We start from the raw sequence: 22505 nt of genomic DNA, 5'->3' as shown, positions 1-22505 counted from the left end.
ATAATAGAAAGTAATGTGGTATTATGCACAAGTGAAATGTTTTCTAGGGGCCTGGCCCGTGGCTCTTTAGGAGCATTCAGCCCTGCCAATGAAGAAGGCAATTCATTAGAAAAAAATGATGCCCTTAGACTCCAGGATGTCTAGTTCTTGGGCCTATGGGAGGGGGGGAAAGAGAAAAGGAATGGCAGCTATGGACCTGAAAACCTCCCAAAACAAGCAATTTCTAGTCTCTGTGCCAAGAAGGAGTTTGCATTACTTGGTCTGTCACATGAAAAGATTAAAGAATAAAAACAAGGTGAAAGAAGGCAAAAGATCATTTATTTTCATATATAAGCGTTACCTGTTAAAAAGCTGATGCTCTTGTAGATTCGCTAGGATGTGTCATTTTATACTTCATACTTTTTCCTTCACCTGCAAGATAAAGCAATATTTTTTTTGAATACAAAGATCAATACTAGATCCAATGAGCCAATCAATATAAATAAGGTGAAGTTCACAGTTCAGCTTTATTTAATATACCACAAAAAAATAATAAAATACCTAAGCGGTTTCCAAATCAAAATTATTAGGGTTAGATGAAAGGATATAGACAAAATTGGGTTACAGGGGAAATTTAATAAAATCCAATAGAGGAGTGGAATTTAATTAATATTAATCTAGGGAGGAAGATAAGGTAGCGAAGGAGAAGTGAAAGACACAATAACAGGACCGTGCAGGGGTAAACTCGTTGCGATGGGATGGCGAAGAAAGAAAGGGGAGGTTATTGAGGAGCAGAGGCAAATGCTTTTGGTGAAAAGTGAAGCTTTAAGAATCGCTTTAAATTTTAAGTTCGTATGTGCATAGGGATATCATTCATAGGGTAGGATTCCCCAACATCAATATCACAGTTTAAAAATAGCACTTAAGTATCATATATATGTTAAATTAATGACATTATGCAAAGTCACTAAGGGATCCTTTTACAACGGCGCACTGAAAATGGCTTGTGGCAGTGTACACACGGATTGGGTGCATGCCAATCCATTTTTTAGCGCACCTCTTTTTTTTTGCTGAAAATGGATGTGTGGCAAAATCAAATTGCCGTGCATCCATTTGGGTCTGAGACCTTACCGCCAGCCATTGACTAGTGGTAAAGAATCCGTCGAGCCCGAAAATAAAAAATATTTTTCAGAAACGCGTATCGGACGCACGCCAAAATGAATTACCGCAAGAGCCACGTGGTAGTCGGACGGTAACTCCATTTTGGCACGCGTTAGGTGCATGTAGACACTTACGCTGCTTAGTAAAAGGACCCCTTTGGTTTTTCCCAAGGAGTATCCCTAGCCACACCCTCTCCAAAGGACATCACATGATGTGACACATGCAAGCGAGCCTTCTCCAGAATAGCCCCCCACAATCTGGAATGAACTCCCAGAAACACTTCGCTTAACATATGACCAATGGCGTATCAAGAGCAGGGCAGTGGGGGCGGGTTGCCCCGGGTGCAGGCAGCAAGGGAGTGCGCAGAGTCGGCCATGCCCACTCTGATGTACTTCCTGTTCCACGGCAGGGGACCGGCAGAGCCGACAGCCGTGTACCTGCTCCGTGCACCCCCTTGCTAGGAGGAAAGGTTAGATGATGCACTTTGAGGGGGGGGTGGCGCGCCTCAGGGAGGTCACGCACCAGGATGGGTGCAACTAACTAGGAACGATACTGCATATGACTATCTCTGCTTCAGGAAGCAGGTGAAAGCTTGGCTGTTCAACCAGGCCTTTAATGGAAGAAGTAAATAACTTGCTAATCTCTCTCTCTCTCTCTCTCTCTCTCTCTCACACACACACACACACACAACACACCACACACACACCACACACACACACACACACACAAAAGGAATGACACTAGCTGCACATACTATAACAGGGCAAGTTTATCCATTCCTACCTAGCTAAGATATATTCAAACACCTTTCTGACCTCATATGCTACTTTCTTTAAATAATAACTTATTTTCTTATTCCTGCTATTCTATCTTATCTATCTATGGGTCATGTTTACATAGTAACATAGTAACATAGTAGATGACGGCAGAAAAGACCTGCAAGGTCCATCTAGTCTGCCCAAGATAAACTCATATCTTGAATTTGTACCTGTCTTTTTCAGGGCACAGACCATATAAGTCTGCCCAGCAGTATTTCCCGCCTCCCAACCACCAGTCCCGTCTCCCATCACCGGCTCTGGTACAGACCGTATAAGTCTGCCCTCCCCTATCCTAGCCTCCCAACCACCAACCCCTCTTCCCCCCACCTGCTCCGCCACCCAATTTCAGCTAAGCTTCTGAGGATCCCTTCCTGCTGCACAGGATTCCTTTATGCATATCCCACGCATGTTTGAATTCCGTTACCGTTTTCATCTCCACAACCTCCCGCGGGAGGGCATTCCAAGCATCCACCACCCTCTCCGTGAAAAAAATACTTCCTGACATCTTTTTTGAGTCTGCCCCCCCTTCAATCTCATTTCATGTCCTCTCGTTCTACCGCCTTCCCATCTCCGGAAAAGATTTTTTTGCGGATTAATACCTTTCAAGTATTTGAACGTCTGTATCATATCACCCCTGTTCCTCCTTTCCTCCAGGGTTATACATGTTCAGGTCAGCAAGTCTTTGGTCATACGTCTTGGAACGCAATCCCCATACCATTCTCATAGCTTTTCTTTGCACCGCTTCCATTTTTTTAACATCCTTCGCAAGGTACGGCCTCCAAAACTGAACACAATACTCCAGGTGGGGCCTCACCAACGACTTGTACAGGGGCATCAACACTTCCTTTCTTCTGCTGATCACACCTCTCTCTATACAGCCTAGCAACCTTCTCGCTACGGCCACCGCCTTGTCACATTGTTTCGTCGCCTTCAGATCCTCGGATACTATCACCCCAAGATCCCTCTCCCCCTCATTACCTATCAGACTCTCCCCGCCTAAACATACGTCTCTCGTGGGTTTCTACTCCCTAACGCATCACTTTGCATTTCTTCGCATGAATTTTAATTGCCAAACCTCAGACCATTCTTCTAGCTTCCTCAGATCCCTTTTCATGCTTTTCCACTCCCTCCGGGCGTCCACTCTGTTGCAAATCTTAGTATCATCCGCAAATAGGCAAACTTTACCTTTCTAACCCTTCGGCAATGTCACTCACAAATATATTGACAGAATCGGCCCCAGCACCGATCCCTGAGGCACTCCGCTAAGGACACGCTGGCGTTTTTAGCGTGTGCTAAACGCTAAATATACCCATACATAAAAACGCTAGCACACCTTAGTAACAGGGCCTATATGTTCCACCTCTGCTTACACCCTGTGCTGTCTATTAAAATGTTTTATTGCATATTGTATTGACACTGTAATGTAGCAAGGAAGGGCGTAATCGAATGGGGCGCCCAAGTTTTCCTGAGGGCATCCTCGCAGGACATCCTCGCGAAAAGGGCGGGGAAACCCGTATTATCGAAACAAGATGGGTGTCCATCTTTCGTTTCGATAATACGGTCGTGGACGCCCAAATCTCAACATGTAGGTCGACCTTAGAGATGGTCGTCCTTAGAGATGGTGGTCCCCGGTGTTCAGCGATAATGGAAACCGAGGATGTCCATCTCAGAAACAACCAAACCCAAGCCATTTGGTCGTGGGAGGAGCCAGCATTTGTAGTGCACTGGTCCCCCTCACATGCCAGGACACCAACCGGGCACCCTAAGGGGCACTGCAGTCGACTTCACAAATTGCTCCCAGGTGCATAGCTCCCTTACCTTGGGTGCTGAGGCCTCCAAAATCCCCCCAAAACCCCACTCCCTACAACTGTACAACACTAACATAGCCCTAAGGGGTGAAGGGGGGAACCTAGATGTGGGTACAGTAGGTTTGTGGTGGGTTTTGAAGGGCTCACATTTACCACCACAAGTGTAACAGGTAGGGGGGGATGGGCCTGGGTCCGCCTGACCTGAAGTGCACTGCACCCACTAAAACTGCTCCAGGGACCTACATACTGCTGTCGGGGAGCTGGGTATGACATTTGAGGCTGGCATAGAGGCTGGCAAAAAATTATTTTTAAAGTTTTTTTTTTGAGAGTGGGAAGGGTTAGTGACCACTGGAGGAGTAAGGGGAGGTCATCTCCAATTCCCTCCGGTGGTTCATCTGGTCAGTTGGGCACCTTTTTGAGGCTTGGTCACAAGAAACAATGGACCAAGTAAAGTCGGCCAAGTGCTCGTCAGGGACACCTTCTTTTTTTCCATTATTGGCGAGGACGCCCATGTGTTAAGCAGCCCCAGTCCCGCCTTCGCCATGCTTCCGACACGTCCCCGTGACACTTTGGTCATCCCCACGACGGAAAGCAGTTGAAGATGCAAAATCGGCTTTGATTAAGCCGATTTGGGCGACCCTGTGAGAAGGCCGCCCATCTCCGAGTTGGTGCGAACGATAGGCGCCCTTCTCTTTCGAAAATGGCCCAATAGTATGCCATACTTTGTATTGTTGAATATTTTTACTGCTGTTAATTGTTCTAATGCTTACATTTGAATTATTCTTGTTGTAGGACCACCTTGATGAATTCCTTCAAACAGGCAGTAAATAAATCCTAATAATAAGCACATTTATATAGACAGCCCTATGATTCTAGACAAGTTGAAACTTTACACAATAGACAGAATGATCTTAAAAACTTGTCTGGTTACATATGATCATGAATCTGTTCACCAATTTCATTCAGTCCACACTAATTACACATCAGCGCAACTAATATGGCACATCAACTAAGAGAGTCTAATCTCGTATTGTGAACCTCTGGTACTCAAACTGAAAAAATCTTGAAGAAAGTAAAAACAATCCTTACACAAGCCAGCGGAATATCGACCAGTATGTGTACAGTGAGCAATGTATGTAATTTTGTCAACAGACAGCCAGGGCCATTTTCAATGCTGCCTTCTCTGTGGCTAGCTTATGATCTTTTTGCCAGTGGGGAATTTCTTTGAAAATAGCTAAAATTAAGTTATATTCTGGATAGGTGTATTAGACTAGCAATTAAACTAGTAATAGTCAAAGTGTTCTTTCATTCATTTTTTTAGTATCCAACACTAGGGGGCCCTTTTACCAAGCTGCGGGGAAAAAAGGGTCCTACACTGGCAGTGGGGGCTGTCTTCCCACATGCCAGGGCCCTTTTTACCGCAGCGGGTAAAAAAGTCCCCAGCACACAGCACAGTAAAAGAACTCTTACAGCATGGCCATGCGAAAAGGAGCCCTTACCACCATCCACTGAGGTGGCAATAAGGGCTCCCGCACTAACCCAACGGTAACCAGGTAGCATGCAGCGATGCCCGATTACCTCCGGGTTACCACAACTTAAGTCATTTCTGGGGATTTTCTTTTTCCCCAGAAATGGCGTGCACTCGGGGGTTAAATGGGCAGTATTCACAATGGAGAAGGGTAGTTAGTGCAGTTCCTCAGGGGTCCGTGCTAGGACCGCTGCTTTTTAATATATTTATAAATGATTTAGAGATGGGAGTAACTAGCGAGGTAATTAAATTTGCTGATGACACAAAGTTATTCAAAGTCATTAACTCACGACAGGATTGTGAAAAATTACAGAAGGACCTTACGAGACTGGGAGACTGGGAGACTGGGCGGCTAAATGGCAGATTATGTTTAATGTGAGCAAGTGCAAGGTGATGCATGTGGGAAAAAAGAACCCGAATTATAGCTACGTCATGCAAGGTTTCACGTTAGGACTTACGGACCAAGAAAGGGATCTGGGTGTCGTCGTCGATAATACACTGAAACCTTCTGCTCAGTGTGCTGCTGTGGCTAAGAAAGCGAATAGAATGTTGGGTATTATTAGGAAAAGTATGGAAAACAGGTGTGAGGATGTTATAATGGCATTGTATCGCTCCATGGTGCGACCGCACCTTGAGTATTGTGTTCAGTTCTGGTCACCGCATCTCAAGAAAGATATAGTAGAATTGGAAAAGGTGCAGCGAAGGGCGACTAAAATGATAGCGGGGATGGGACGACTTCCCTATGAAGAAAGACTAAGGAGGCTAGGGCTTTTCAGCTTGGAGAAGAGATGGCTGAGGGGAGACATGATAGAGGTATATAAAATAATGAGTGGAGTGGAACAGGTGGATGTGAAGTGTCTGTTCACACTTTCCAAAAATACTAGGACTAGGGGGCATGCGATGAAACTACAGTGTAGTAAATTTAAAACAAATCGGAGAAATTTTTCTTCACCCAACGCGTAATTAAACTCTGGATTTCGTTGCCGGAGAACATGGTGAAGGCGGTTAGCTTTGCAGAGTTTAAAAAGGGTTAGATGGTTTCCTAAAGGACAAGTCCATAAACCACTACTAAATGGACTTGGGAAAAATCCACAATTCCAGGAATAACATGTATAGAATGTTTGTACGTTTGGGAAGCTCGCCAGGTGCCCTTGGCCTGGGTTGGCCGCTGTCGTGGACAGGATGCTGGGCTCGATGGACCCTTGGTCTTTTCCCAGTGTGGCATTACTTATGTAGTTATGACTACCGCCAGCAGCCAAGTTGGGCCGGCAGTAGTCCCGAAAGAGTGAGGGCGGGACAACGGCCAGCAGCCATGCTGGGCCAGCGGTAGTTGCAAAATAGCAAACGGTAAGTCCGTGTTGGGCTTACCACCACTCTGCAAAAAGATTCCTAGATTCTCTCTTTCACTTGAGTTTCCAAAACCTCTAATATATCCTAGGCCTCTTACCAGAATCCAGATTTTATGGTATCATTAAATTAAATCAAACTCTTTCTCATTCTAGTGATTATCAATAGAAATCAAACAAAATAAAACATGGAAAAGAAAATAAGATGATACCTTTTTTATTGGACATAACTTAATACATTTCTTGATTAGCTTTCAAAGGTTGCCCTTCTTCCTCAGACCGGAAAATGTATTAAGTTATGTCCAATAAAAAAGGTATCATCTTATTTTCTTTTCCATGTTTTATTTTGTTTGATTTCTATAGATTCTACATGGAATGTTGCTATTCCACTAGCAACATTCCATGTAGAAGTCGGCCCTTGTAGATCACCAATGTGGCCGCGCAGGCTTCTGCTTCTGTGAGTCTGACGTCCTGCACATACATGCAGGACGTCAGACTCAAAGAAGCAGAAGCCTGCGCAGCCTTCTACATGGAATGTTGCTAGTGGAATAGCAACATTCCATGTAGAATCTCCAATAGTAGCAACATTCCATGTAGAATCTCCAATAGTATCTATTTTACTGTCATAGTAATGCTTGAATGTTTTCACTTATATACACTGTCAGCTAGCACATTTGCTTATTTCCGATCTGAGGAAGAAGGGCAACCTTCGAAAGCTAATCAAGAAATGTATTAAGTTATGTCCAATAAAAAAGGTATCATCTTATTTTCTTTTCCATGTTTTATTTTGTTTGATTTCTATTGATAACCTTAAGAGTGGACTAACACGGCTACCACACTCCTCATTCTAGTGAAAAATAGACGAATGGAAAGAGGAAACAAAAAGCAGCAAACAAATGGAGATTTAGAATGTACGTACAATTACACTAGATAGCCTGAAGGTTCACATAGGGCTCTTGTTAATTTTTCATAAGATTTATTTTACTTTCTTAAACCTTACCTTGCAGTAGGTTAAGAATTTTCACAGATACACGATGTTGTGCCAGAATGAGCTCAAGGTGTAAATCCATCACAAAATTGTTCATTCTTATTGATTTAGATGATGTCCCAGATTCTGAAATATTGGTTGTTTGATTCAATCCCTCTGAGTCCACCTAGCAAAAAAAAAACAAAAAAAAAACACAATAAGGTAAATAATTAAGCAATAATTAACTTTTTAACATTTTTTTTTATTTTATATGTTCCTTTACTACTATGGACAACTGATAATGCTTTGTCTTTAAATTTTTAACATAACTATTATTAACAGCAGATCATGAACATTAGAATAGCTGTACCGAGTCAGACCAAGGGTCTATGCCCAATATCCTGCTTCCCAACAGTGGCCAATCCAGGTCACAATTACCTAACCGAAACCCAATTAGTAGCAATATTCCATGCCACCAATTTCAAGGGCAAGCAGTGTCTTCCCTATGTCTATCTCAATAGCAGACTATGGACTTTTCCTCTAGGAAGTTGTCCAAACCTTTTTTAAACCCAGATACGCTAACCACTGTTACTGCATCCTCCAGCAAAGAGTTCCAGAGCTTAACTACTTATTGAGTGAAAACATATTTCCTCCTATTTGTTTTAAAAGTGATTCCACATAACTTCATCGAGTGCCCCCTAGTCTTTGCACTTTTTGAAACAGTAAAAAAAAAAAATTGATTGACTTTTACCCGTTCTACACCACTCAGGATTTTGTAGACCTTGATCTCAATCGAGTCTGGTAGCTCGGGAGCCGAGAGCTTGCTGACGTTAAAAAGATAAGTGCTGGTTTTGAAAAACACCTAGGGGCTCTACCTCTGGGGAACAGCAGTCAGCGCAGGTGAAACCCGGGGTTGTCTGGCTGCCAAGCAGAACCTGGTCCGAGTACCGGGCTCGGTAGCGCTCTACTTGGTACAAGAGCTCACAGGTCTGACAACAAATGAAGATTCATGGTGACAGATCCAGGTTCTTTTCTTTAAAAAATCCTTAATTACCTGCCACCTAATGCTCAGAATAATGGAACAGCTCTTACCTTTGTAGGGTAATTGTCAGTTACTGATGTTTCATCTTGTAATTTAGTCACTCCACGACCCTTTGCCATTTCATTAATTGCCTTCTCTAGAATTTCATAAGCAAATAACAGCTGTTCTGATGGAGATTTCTGAAATGAGTTTGCATATAAAAGTTACTCCTGACTGGACAGTGGTAATTTGACTCAGGTCTACCAATCCATTCCTCTTACAGGGGGTCATTTTACTAAGCCACGGTAAAAAGTGGCCTGGGATAGTGTGGGCGCATGTTTTGGGCGTACGCTGGGCCATTTTTTACCGTGGTTGGGAAAAAGGGCTGGAAATGGGCGTGTGTGCTGAAATTAAAAATAGCGTGCACCTATTTAAAGCCTGAGCCTTTACCACCAACCACTGACTTAGCGGTAAGGGCTCACGCGCTACCCATGCAGTAACCATGCAGCGCGGAAACTGCTGATCACCGCCAGGAACGGTAAAAAATATAAAATGATTTTTTACCGCAGGATTCGGCGTGCGCCAAACTCAGAATTACCACCGGGTGCATGCGCTAGCCCAGTGGTAGTGCCGTTTTGGCACATGCTACCCGCGCATTAGCCCTCCAGCGCCTTCGTAAAAGGGCCCCACAATGAGAAAAATGTTAACGGTTCAATAAATAAATAACACCAACACAAGGTAGAACATTTTTGATGATCTTGTCTGTTAGAAAGTTCATTTTGGGTCATTGTTACCAATGCTGCCTGATTACTAACTCTTCTCCCTTGCTTTTGGCGCCTAACCACCTTCTCCATTCATGATACCTACACTTACTACATAGTTTGTTACCTTTAGATTGTAAGCTCTCTTGAGCAGGGACTGTCCTTCCCCATGTTTAAACTTGTACAGCGCTGCGTAACCCTGGCAGCGCTATAGAAATGCTAAGTAGTAGTAGTTATTACTAGTAAAAAAAAGGCCCATTTCTGACACAAATGAAACGGGCACTAGCAAGGTTTTCCTCAGAGTGTGTATGTTTGACAGTGTGTATGTGAGAGTGACTGTGTGTGAGAGAGAGAGTGAATGTGCGACTGTGTGTGTGTGTGTGTGTGTGTGTGTGTGTGTGTGTGTGTGTGTGTGTGTGTGTGAGAGAGAGAGAGAGAGAGAGAGTCTGGGTGCGAGTGTGTCTGTGAGAGAGAGAGTGTGTGTGTGAGAATGAGAGTGTGTGCAAGTGCGTATGTGAGAGACAGTGTGAGAGAGAGAGAGTGTGTTTCACACAGATACAGTGTGTGCGAGAGAGAGTGTGTGTGAGACCCAGACTCTCAGTAAGACTGAGTGTATGAGACCAAGAGAGTGTGTGAGTGACTGTGTGACACATAGAGAGTGAATGTGATACAGTGTGAGACATAGAGTGTGTGAGAGTGAGAGAAAGACATTGACTGTGAGACAGAGAGAGTGTGTGAGAGAGAGAGTGTGTGTGTGACAGAGATACCTCCATCCCCTCTCTGGTGTCAGTCTCCCCCTTCTCTCTCTCTGGTGTCTGAGCGTTACTGTGCAGGACGCTGAGCTCTGGCTGTGCTTCAAGGAACTGACCAGTCCTATTTAATAGAATGCAACTCCAACATTCTGAAGCCGAGAAACCTCGTGTGGTTGGTCACTTCTGCTTGTGACGAACCAGGAAGTACGTGATGTCAATTCAGGAGATGGATACAGAGAGCAGGAATGCCTCAGCCATGCAGTCAGCTTCAGAATGTTGGAGGTGCATTTTATTATATAGGATATACTGTCTGCAAGCCCAAAGGCTATCAAAGTTGTTCACTATTTTCTGAGGCTTTGATATTGAAGATACATAATCATAAGTGAACTGTCAGGAAAGTTTGAAATTAGAAGCTGTAGGATTACAGTGCTGTTTTGGTTTGCTTTGTTGGAGATTTTCACTGTTTCTCAAGCAGACTAATACAGCAACCACACTACTTTATCCAGAACTGATTTTGGCCATCTTTCAGGGTACCTTGACGAAACAGGCTTGAGAAATTCTATGTTAAAGTTTACCCACTGTGTGGCAGTGCTGATGCATGAAACAAGCTAAGGACAAACGTTTTTCGTTGTCATAAAATATGGAAAGGCTCCTTTCAAATAAGGCTCAAGTATGTTCCCTGCAGTCATATTTAAGTAATAATGGCCAATAAAACTAAATTTAACATCCATTTTCTGGGAAGACTTATAGAACAGAGACAATCAGCATTCAACTGAACAACTGGCAACAAGAAAGAAACTGGCCGTGTGCGTGTCAGTCTGGCTTCGGACTTGAATGTGGAACAGAGATGGTTCTTGTATCCCTGCGAACTATGACCTGGGATCTGCCTTGACAGTAGTGCTGCTGGCTTCCTCAGCAGCCTTCACTACTGTGGACCATAATATCATGCTTGCATGCCTGGCAGAAACAGTTATCAGTGGAATAGTATTTGCATTGTTCTGTCAGACAGATAACAATCAATTCTGTTCAACACCACCACCACATCATCACCGTGGGCACTGATTCATAGTTCTTATATGCCAAGTCCTCCACATTTTGCAGGAGATTCCCAGTTTTGTGGGTCATCTCCTTCTCTCCTGCTGTGGGTCATCTCCTTCTCTCCTGCTGAGGGACAGCTCAGTGCTGTCTGGTCTAGTGTGGCAGCGTCCCCCTCCATTGGCAGCAGAAGACACATTGATAAGACATCTCCTACTGTCACAGGACCAGCCTTGAGATAAGAGCTGTGAGGTGACCTTATTCCCTAAAACAGGGGAAAAGACTGCCCGGGGCAATTTGGGGGGCACTTAAGCACGTGGGAATTGCAGCGGGAGCCCATGGGGGACACACCCAAGAAGGGTGGCGAGATACCTCAGGACCATGCCAAAGTCTCACCCAGAGTCACTACAGAGTGCAACTGGGGACTGCAGAGTCAAGCTCCGAGTTCAATCAGGTACGGTCCCAAGACTGTGACCTGGGAGTGGCCGTTAGGTGCAACCATGCTATGTGGCCATGGTCAGAAGAGCGAGAAGCTAGGCCAAGGACAAAGCACCACAGCAAAACCTACCACCTGCTGGAAGGTAGAGAAAAATACTGGATTGTTCCAGTGAGCACCACAGATTATAACTCATGAAGTCACCGGATGAATTCAGTTTTCTCTACCTCCATCTGCTGGTAGGAAGGGATAACACCTGCTGGTTATCAGAACAGTGTAAGCAGACTCTAACACTCTTCTGAAAGACTTAAGACAGCTCTTAAAACTTATTACTTTATACAGGTCTTTCCAACTAGCTGATTTATTACCTGTTACCTCCTGATGTAGGGTATGGCCCTTCTCGATAGCAGCTTTTCCTTATTTGTCACTATCTGTTGTTTCATTTAGGTAGTGCCTTCCCTACTATCTTAGGTAGCTTTGCACTCCTTATAATCATTCTTTGTAACCTAGGCCTCCTAATCAGTCCCTTCTCTTTCTCTACATCCTTACAATTATTGCTAACCACTTAGGTGGGAAGTTATTAATAAAGGCTATTTTTAAGATGGGTAATTTTATGACTAAATCACGCTATTTTAGTATATTTCCTATTATATGCCACGAGACCGTGATAATAATAATTGTGGTTAGCAGTAAAATAACCCATCTTAACAGTAGCCCACTGAATCTTGGGATACCACTAGACCCATCACCCATCATTTTCTCTCTCTCACTCACTATGGCTAGACTACTCTAATAACCATCGGTCTGCATTAGGTCCAACTAATTCAGAATGCTGTAAATGGCGGCATGACCACATCATACCATTCCTGCAAAATCTGCACTGGCTACTAGTACCCTGCAAGGCCAAATTTAAAACTATTTCTGATCTTCAAGGCCGTCAGACAAAATAGATTGAAGTACTTACAGAATAAGGCCCTCTTTTATCAAGCCGCACTAGTGGTTCCCGAGCGTCAAGGTCGACGGAGGCCATTCAAAGTCAATGGGCATTGTCGGCATGGCTGCCCCGGGAACCGATAGCGTGGCTTGATACAAGAAGCCCTAAGTTAGCTGTCTATACACCTTTGGAGCCTCTATTGTACTCTCATGGGGCATCCTTAACTGTACCCTTGTCAAAGGAAATCATGTGCTACGACTCCCACCAGCAAGCCTTCTCAGAAGTAGCTCTCACATTCTGGAATTCTCTCTCGCGGGAGCTATGCCACCTTTACTTCACAAAGCAAGTGAAACCATAGCTCTTTTCCCAAGCCTTTAATGGCTGCAGCAACTGACTATCCATTTACTCCACATCTGCGCTGTTTTGCCTGCGCACTCTGCAACTGAGACCAGCTTATTCAACTGTATATATAATTTGCCTTCAGTCTGGTCACTCACTGATTTATCCCAATCTTTCTGACTTGTCTGTCTCTTAAGAAGTGACACTGTATTGCACTGACTGCATGAGTATCATATCTAAGTTATACGTGTTATATCGTGCTCGCTATTATAATGTATCATTTAGAGTCTAACATTTATTATATTTCTGTTATAAGAATGTTCTACTGTGCTGTTTTTAATGAGCATATTTTTGACAATGTATCATATTATTGCTATTTCTACAATTTAATTTGACAATCTCCAAGTTTATCTCTTTGTTTTAAATGCATTTTATGCTAACGTGTGATCATTTTATTGCTGTTATGCTGTTAACACAATGTAAATTATTTATATGAGCTATACAGGTTGTACACCTTGGGTGAATCTCTTCATAAAGGTGGTTCATAAATCCTAATAAATAAATCCATTTTCCTCGCATTGTGATTTTTTTTTCTAACCATGAATATTATGCTTACAAAATATATCATACCTTCAAGAATATGGGACTAAAAGACTTCTGGCTTTCTTCTGGTGAGTCCATCTTGGTTTTTTCAGTTTGTTTGACTGGAAAGAATTTGAAAACGGAAAAATGTATAATGTTTATCTGAAGGCAAACTGGATCCCAACGTACCACGTGCCAGGTGTACTAAGAGTCTTCCGTGTTTTACTCACGGACAAAATAATTTGTACATCTGGGGCAAAGACCTTCACAGATCAATCTTTTTGATTTTCCCAAGAAGCTATTAAAACTTTATCACTACACTTTATGGCTGGTATAAGTATAAAGCTCAATAGGACACTAGCCCCCTTTTAAGTTCACTATTTTTAAACAATCAACTTTTACTGGTATGTAAGAGTGGAAGAATAGCTTAATGAGCTGAGAACCAGTGAAGCCAGGGTTCAAATCATACCGATACTCCCTCTCCTCTTGGGCAAATCATTTCACCTTCCTTTGCATCAAGTACAAAACTAGGGGTATGTTTACTAAGGTGCGCTAGCGTTTCTAAAGTGCCCTTAAATTTAAGGCGTGTTAAACACTAATGCGCCTATATATTTCTATGGGCGTGTTAGCGTTTAATGCTCGTAAACCATTTATGCGTGTTAAAAATGCTAACGAGCCTCTATATTTCTATGGGCACATTAGCGTTTAACGCGCGTAAACGAACGTCAGACTCCGAACTAGATTCAGCCGCTCAACTCCAGCATGTCGGCCACGGTGGACGAAGAACTTGAAAGATGTCACCTCAGGTTGGCTGGCGGGGGTTGGGGTCCCCGCCAGCTGAAGAAATATTTTTAAAGGCCCAGGAGGAAGCGGACCTCGGCGCAAAAGTAAGAAACGGCAGTGGGGGAGGGCTGGCCCGGTAATGGCGGCGGGGGGTGGGGGGGGGGCTAAATGTGCTCCCTCCCTCTGGCTCTGGCCCCCCTACCGCCGGAGGCCAGATACGCCTCTGACTTGTACACGTGACAGTTGAATGCATTTCCAGGGGTGTAGTTTGAGCTGAACAGGAACGGAGTTGATGTACTCATATTTATAAAATGCTAGTACATGCATAGAATACAGGCACACATTTACACCTTTGGAAGGGGGTACATTTATGCACCTGTAAGGGTTGTTCTCAATGCCCAGAAAAAGCCTGAGTAGCACAATATCCTCAATACACAAATTTACAATTCCTCCAGAAGTCTAGACATGGACATATACTCAATAACTAGGAACCCCTTACAGGTCCAATTTAAACCTCGGCAGCTCTTCCTATCCTTCGTACAGAGAGGATTCGTGCACCATAAAATCTGAATCAGTTACCTTTCTCTGTTTATGGTACACATGAATCAACCATCAAGATTGCAGACTAGCCATAAGTAAATTAATTTCAGAAACTGATATTAAATATTTTACCTGCTATTTTCTTGGTGGAGTCAGCCATGCTTTCAAATACCACAGCCAACCGTAACGTGACCTCTGCCAACACTATAGGTTGTATCTTTACCATATCACAAGAATGCATTGCTTCATTAATTAGCCAAAGGATGTAGACAGCCTAAATTAAATTAAATTAATCTTTAGAATGAAAAGTGTATATGAATAAAATATTCATAATCCAATATTTAAAATATCAAGTTTTCTAACACTATATATGACTACACATGCCATTTTTGTAGAATTCCATGTACAAGATAAAGGGGTTATCAAACCGGCTAAAAGATGGCCCATGGGGCGTTGGCATGTGGGATCGCTGTGCGCCAAGGTCACCTTCTACCGCAGCTGGTAAAAATGTATTTTTAAAAGGGGTAATAAATGGCAGCGGTGTACCAAAGGCGGAGCGGTGGGGGCGGTCCACCCCGGTGCACGCCACTGGAAGGGTGCAGAGAGCGGCCGCGCACCTGTCGGCTCCGCTGGTTCCCTGCTCCCTCTGCCCCGGAACAGGTTACTTCCTGTTCCGGGGCAGAGGGAGCAGGGAGCCAGCGGAGCCGACAGGCGCGTGGCTGCTCTATGCACCCCTCCAGCGGTGTGCACCCGGGGGGGGTGTTGTGCTGCACCTGGGGGGGGGGGTTGCGCATCGGCGATCCGCCCCGGGTGGCAGCCGGCCTAGGATCGTCACTGGTAAATGGCTACACGGTAATTAAAAAATTGCTGCCCGGCCATTTACTGCTAGAGCGCTTACCACCTCTCCACCCACTGGCGGCAGAAAATAGAAAATATTTTCTAGCATCAGAAATGGCATGTAGCGAGCCCAGCAGTAGTGCCGATTTACCACATGCAAACTCAGCAGTAGACTACCGCCGGATGATAAAAGGGCCGCAAAGAGAAATAGTTATTAAGCTGTAGTAGAATTCACAATTTTACAACAGCTAAATTTACATCCTAGAACATTGCAACTTCCTGGACACAGAAATGTATAGTAACGAAGTAAAAGTAACGCGTTACAAGGCTTGAGTAAACATTTCATTACTTTTACTTGTTACTGAGTAGAAGACAAGCATGAGCACTTTTACTTGTAACAAAGTATTATCTGAGCCAGTTTTAAGTACTTTTACCTCATTACAGGCTGCTTCCTTACAAGTAAAAGGCTGAAGTACTAAATTTCCCTCCCCCTCCTCGTTTTCACACAGCTGTGACATCTACCTTTCTGCTTTCCCCCCATGAGGGCCTTAACGTTTGCCTTCTGTCTCCAGCAGTTGCAGCAGATAAGAGGTCTCTTTCTTGCCGTTTTTCCTTTCCTTACTCTGTGTGTCTAGCAATAGTATTACTCTCCCTCCCTTCATGCAGTCCTTAAAACTTGCCTTCTCTTCGGTAGCTGTCAGCCACAGCCATTAACACAGGGGGTGAGGACTAAGACGTTGCAGCGGTGAAAACAGGCAAACCTCCGGCGGACTATGGGGCCTTCTGTCACATCCCACCTCCTCCGCATGGGTGGAACGCGGCAGAGTGGCCTAGTGGTTAGGGTGGTGGACTTTGGTCCTGGGGAACTGAGGAACTGAGTTCGATTCCCACTTCAGGCACAGGCAGCTCCTTGTGACTCTGGACAAGTCACTTAACCCTCCATTGCCCCATGTAAGCCGCATTGAGCCTGCCATGAGTGGGAAAGCGCGGGGTACAAATGTAACAAAAATAAAATAGATACTATTGGAGTTCTATATGGAATGTTGCTACTATTGGAGATTCTACACGGAATGTTGCTATTCTACTAGCAACATTCTATGTAGAAGGCTGCGCAGGCTTCTGTTTCTGTGAGTCTGACGTCCTGCACGTACGTGCAGGACGTCAGACTCACAGAAGCAGAAGCCTGCGCGGCCACATGGTGATCTGCAAGGGCCGACTTCTACATGGGAATGTTGCTAGTGGAATAGCAACATTCCATGTAAAATCTCACATAGTAGCAACAGTGAGGAGTGGCCTAGTGGTATGGCGGTGGACTTTGGTCCTGGGGAATTGAGGAACTGAGTTCGATTCCCTTCAGGCACAGGCAGCTCCTTGTGACTCTGGGCAAGTCACTTAACCCTCCATTGCCCCATATAAGCCGCATTGAGCATGCCATGAGTGGGAAAGCGCGAGGTACAAATGTTAAAAAAAAAATGCACCGTAACCCGCCGGGTCCTGCCTGTTCACTGCTGGGACCTCACAGCCTGGCCGAGGTTGTTTGTGTCAACCGCTACGGCTCCGTCTTTACCCTGCTAGAGAGTAGAGACTGCCTATCTTCATGTTCAGTTCTTCAATCATGCGGCTTTGCATTGGACAAAAAAAAAAAAGCTTTGAGCAGGGGAGTAACTACAGGTGGGCCCTTCTCCCCTGCCTTGTTTCCTGCTGGTCAAGTGTCGGGAGCCTCCGCTACAGCTGCAGCTTCCCTTAGCTCTGTCTGTCTCTACTCCAGTCAAGGTAAAAAATAAATTTAACAAAGTTCTATTTATAATGCTGATGAGCTTCTGGGTGAGGGATTGCCAGATTGGGAAGGAAGAGGCGATGCCATCATGCCAGAATGGGGAAGGGGGAGGGCAGGGCAGAGTTGATGCTGGGCTACAAGGAAGAATGGAGGGGTAGGAAAGGGCAGTGGCCCCCAGTAGAAAAAAGGAAAACATGGTTAGATACTTGTTATTTATCATTTGTTATGGGGTTTTTTAATTATATGGGAATATGTTAATTTACTGTGTTCACTGCTGTGATACAACTGCCATTAGCTGTATATCATATTTAATAAACAAACATTTTGTAATTGTAGTACTTTTTACTCAAAAGGATATTAGGCACTTACTTTTTTACTTTTACTTGAATAAATTTTTAATGCAATTTTCATTGTACTTTTTACTTTTACTTAAGTACTTTAAACAACACTGTGCTAAGGTGGAGCGCCCAAAGCTTTTTTTTAAAGGGGCCAGGAGTGTATGAAACAAACTGCCCACTCCCATCGCCTCCTCTCAGCAAGAATCCCCCTACCTCCCAGCCCCCTCTCAATAATAAATCCTCCAACTAGAACCCCCCTCCCACTATGAATCCTCCTACCTCTCTGACCTGTCCTCAACAAGAACTTCTACCCAAGAAGAACCATTTACACCCTGATCCTGGTGTCTAGTATGGAGCAATATATCTCTGTTCTCTCCTGTGACATGTGCAGAATAAAAAGAGAGAAAAAAAGGGGGGTACCACTTCTGTCCCCTCACATCAAATAGCAAAGATAGCATGGTAAGTGTTGGGGGTCTTAAATTGTGGGAGGGGGGAGCAGGGACAGAGCTGGAATGGAGAAGACTTGAACCCTTGGGCGGGCTTAGAATAGGTGGGGCCTCTGCTGAATGGGGTTCGGGGGGTAAAGGTGGATCTACCCCAACTTGACATTTCGTCCTTTAGATTGTAAGCTCTTCTGAGAAGGGACCGTCCTTAATTATTAATTTGTACAGCGCTGAGTAACCCTAGTAGCGCTCTAGAAATGTTAAGTAGTAGTAGTAGTAGTATCTACCAGGTGGATTGGAGGAGATTTCAGTTACACACTGGCTCCTTTAATAGTTGCCCAGAAGCATCGGGCCATGCACAGAGCTCCAATGCTCCCAAGAAAGAAAATAACACCAGCTCACAGCTAACGTCATTTTTGCAGGAATAACACCACGCGAATAGTTAAGCTGCATTATTTGATTTGCATAACAATAAAGTGTTTTGCATGCATTTCCATGCTTTACATCTCATTATGTAAAATAATGTACATCAAGGTAAGATAATGCATGATTTTACCATGTAACTTGGCTAAAAGTATGTGTTATTCCTTTAAGGCATATTAGTTTCCACCCCCTTAAAGGTCCTGTAGTCATCAAATAACCATGACAATTACTTCACAGTGAACACTGCAGACAATCTAGCTGCAAAAATGAAATCTTCTGAGCCATATTATCTAATCAAATAAAGAAAAATAGCAGATCTATTTCTGAGCTTGCAGTCTGTAGGGAACAGCCTATGGAAGTGTTGCTGTCATACTAGTAAGACTTTGAAACTTCTTTTGGATATGGACTGAAATTTTACCCTGAACAGGTTGAAACACACAATCAACAACTGGAAAGAATTTCTCCACACAAAACTCTTTGAAATTTGAAGGAAAGAAATGCTTCATTATATATTTAAAATTACAATTTAATCAAATTACATACATTTGGATAACTAAGTATAATAAAGTTCTCATTTTTAGAAAGAAATAGATCTGCTAGGTTTCTTTATTAGTTTGCAATAAATGCTGTCATGTACAAAAAAGAAGGAATACTTTGCTGCTGGCTTCAAATTTCTGGATGAATCTGGAGCAGTCAGTAGAACCTGTCTTTATTCGCAGAAATCCAGACCTACACTTCTTCCAGAGAAACATTAGGGCATCAATTACCATGTCTCGATCAGGTTGAACAGCCTGAAAATACAAGTGAATTCAAAAACATGCTATCAGAGTCTGCATTCAGTTCACATGGAGGATCATTTAAAAAAAGCTATTTCTGCAGCTAAAACAATGTTTCACCTGAGAGACTAGCATTTTAGAAAATTACTCATCCTAAATGTTGATAAAAGTACGACTGTCGGTCATGTGCACATTTATCCATAGAGTGGGCAAACATTTGTGGGGGCAGGGTTGGGGTGGGGTTTGGAAATGCACATAAGAATAGCCAGAGTGGGTCAGACCAATGGTCCATCTAGCCCAGTATCCTATTTCCAACAGTGGCCAATCCAGGTCACAAATACCTGGCAGAAACTCAAATAGTTGCAACATTCAATGTATAATCTCAGACAGTAGCAACATTCCATGCAGAACCTCAAAGAGTAGCAACATTCCATGCAGAATCTCAAATAGTAGCAACATTCCATGTAGAACCTCAAAGAGTAGCAACATTCCATGCTACCAATCCCAGGGCCAGCAGTGGCTTTCCCCATTTCTACCTCAATAGCAGATTATGGACTTTTCCTCCAGGAACTTGTCCAACCCTTTTTTAAACCCAGATACACTAACCGCTGTTACCATATCCTCTGGTAATAAATAGGTGGCAATTCTATTAATTGGCGCCATAAAGTAAGCACCACAAAAAAGAAGCTTTTAGTGCCAATTCACAACAGCACTTGGGCACATCCAAGCCATTATAGAACACAGGCGTAAGGCGGCATTGGCCACTAAAAGGTGCGGCCACTTATGTCAACTCAATAACAGGCATAACCGGGTGCATCTATGTGCGCTATGCCACATGTACAACCCATAATATTCTGTAAGTTTCATGCATTGCTAAGCAAAATGCCTATGATATGCCCGTGCTTCACCAACTTTAAAGTCCCTGTGAGGGAGTGAGAAACATCCCTAGAAACACTGCCTCAGCAGGTTAGCCACCTTACAGCAGGCGGCGCTAAACCTGCCATGTCAGAGGCTGAAGCAGAGCTGATGTAAGCATAGGAATGTGAGGCTGGCTGGCCAGGAGGGCGGGGAGCCGCCCTGCAGTGTAGGTCTCCCCTGCTTATATGTAAAGCTATCAGAACCTAGCTAAATTTTAACTTTTGCTTTATAAGAATCCTGTCCTCGAGGACTGGCTTGAGCCAGACCTGTGTTGTGCAACCCTGCAAGTAGCTGAGGGCTTGAGGTCTATCAGCTACAGGCCTGTGTGAAGTTGGCCTCTGAAAGACCTTATTCTTTCTTTACTGTACCTGTGAGGTAACAGGGTTCAGTATTTGTTTAATAAGGGGGTTTTGTTTCATTCTTTTTCCTTGTCTGGCTGTATTTTATGAAGGCCTCCCACTCCAACCCTGTTCACACTACCACACTCCCTCATACAGTTGTGCACTAAGGGAATTAAGCATACATTTTATAGAATAGCGTCTACCATTTACAACATAGTTTCCAATTATTGACGCTGACACTTGGGGCATAGTTATCAGTATGGACTACCGTTAAAATGTGTTTTTTCCCTTTAATCCCAATTATTAGTCACCATGTCTCACTGCATAAATGTGACCTGTGTTAAAACAGCACTTTAGTAGTAAAATAGACTTCTTAATGGTAATCCACATTGATCCATTAGGGGAGTAATTATTAAGATGAGGTCTGACTTACCACACCTTCATTTACCACAGGAGTGACTAATCTGTGGTAGTTCAGTACTGCAGGTTAGTCACTCCTACAGTACAAGAATAACGTTGCTTGTAATCAACTTTACAAACAGTATTATTCTACTATCCCAACAGCATGCTTCTGGGAGCTTTCAAAAGGAACCAGCACGCAATAATCAGAGCTGACCTCTAAGCCCCCCCCCCCCCCATTCCAGACATGCCGTGAAGCCCCCAAGCAACCCCCCCCTCTCTCCAGTCTACCTGAATCAATCTCTGTAGGGTCAGGACAGAAATGATCCCCAGTGGCTTCTGCCTCTTGCCAACATCAGGTTCAAAATGGCGCCAGCAACCCCTACTGGTACTCTCTTGGTACTACCACTGGGAGCTCAAGATGCTATATAAGGAAAAATGTCTTATGTAAAATGGAGCTCCATATGTACATTCAGCACCGCTACCTATACAAATAGCAATGCTGTGTATATGGGTTAAGATACACGTTGATACCAACATTTAACTTAAGCTGCTATCTTATTTGGCTGAAAATTGACTCCAGGGTTTTAAAATCTCTCATTATTACAAAGAAGGGACACTTTCCACTATACAAGTGATGATTTTCCGACATACCTGTGGAGTGTTACAGACGCAAAAATATAGCGTTTCTGCCAATATTAAAAGCTCTTCTGAAGCGCCTCTAGTCTTCACTGATTCACCTAAGAATTGCAATTCAAAAACAAAATGGAAAAGAATTGAAAATAGAAATCTAACACTGTATTTTTTTCATTGAAGTTTTAAAATTATACCTTTTAATTTATTAATAAGATTACTGGACAAGAAGGGGCGTGTTTACTGAAGTGCAGTGGCCTGATATTCAGCCAGCGGTGAGCAGCGTTTTTGCCGTCCACTGCCAGTGTTAGACCTGTATATTCAATGCCAGAATGTTTTTGGCAACCAGCATTGGGGGGGGGGGGGGGGTTAACTGCTAAAAACAGTTAACCGGTTAAGCCAGTGGTTCCCAAACCTGGTCCTGGAGGCACCCCAGCCACTCAGGTTTTCAGGATATCCGTATTCATGAGAGAATTCTGCATGCCAGTTAGAGGCTAGCTGCTGATTGCTGTTATTTAGAGGGAGATAACCAGTTACCTCCTGCTGAATATCTGCGGTTAGGCGTTGATGTGCTGTTTAACCAGTCAGTGGCTGTGCCTGGCCGGTTAAATAGCTTTGAATATCAGGGGGAGCAGGTTTTTACTTACTGCACCCTTAAGCGTAAAAAGAGTTTATCTGGTTCGGCAGACTGGATGGACCGTACAGGTCTTTATCTGCCGTCATTTACTATGTTACTATGTTAAGGTATGATGTGCAAAAACCTTCCTGTATGGTAAATGCAGGAAACATGTCCAAGATCTGTCTTATATTTAGTGCGCAGTGCAGACACC

The 22505-nt window shown here is 43.7% G+C and overlaps 1 protein-coding gene across 1 annotated transcript in view; it reads right to left on the bottom strand.

The window, feature by feature from the left end:
* CFAP54 (cilia and flagella associated protein 54) overlaps window positions 1-22505 on the bottom strand; it is a 276413-nt gene that overhangs the window by 206445 nt on the left and 47463 nt on the right. Inside the window, 8 exon segments of the mRNA XM_030214871.1 lie at window positions 257-261; window positions 348-411; window positions 7641-7794; window positions 8700-8828; window positions 13516-13589; window positions 14923-15064; window positions 19262-19399; window positions 21697-21782. Of these exon segments, the coding sequence (XP_030070731.1) occupies window positions 257-261; window positions 348-411; window positions 7641-7794; window positions 8700-8828; window positions 13516-13589; window positions 14923-15064; window positions 19262-19399; window positions 21697-21782 (792 nt within the window).

Source organism: Microcaecilia unicolor, chromosome 9, assembly GCF_901765095.1.
Source record: "Microcaecilia unicolor chromosome 9, aMicUni1.1, whole genome shotgun sequence".
Taxonomy (NCBI): Eukaryota; Metazoa; Chordata; class Amphibia; order Gymnophiona; family Siphonopidae; genus Microcaecilia; species Microcaecilia unicolor.
The sequence above is the reverse complement of the archived record's forward strand: the minus strand, read 5'-3'. Positions and strand labels throughout refer to the sequence as shown.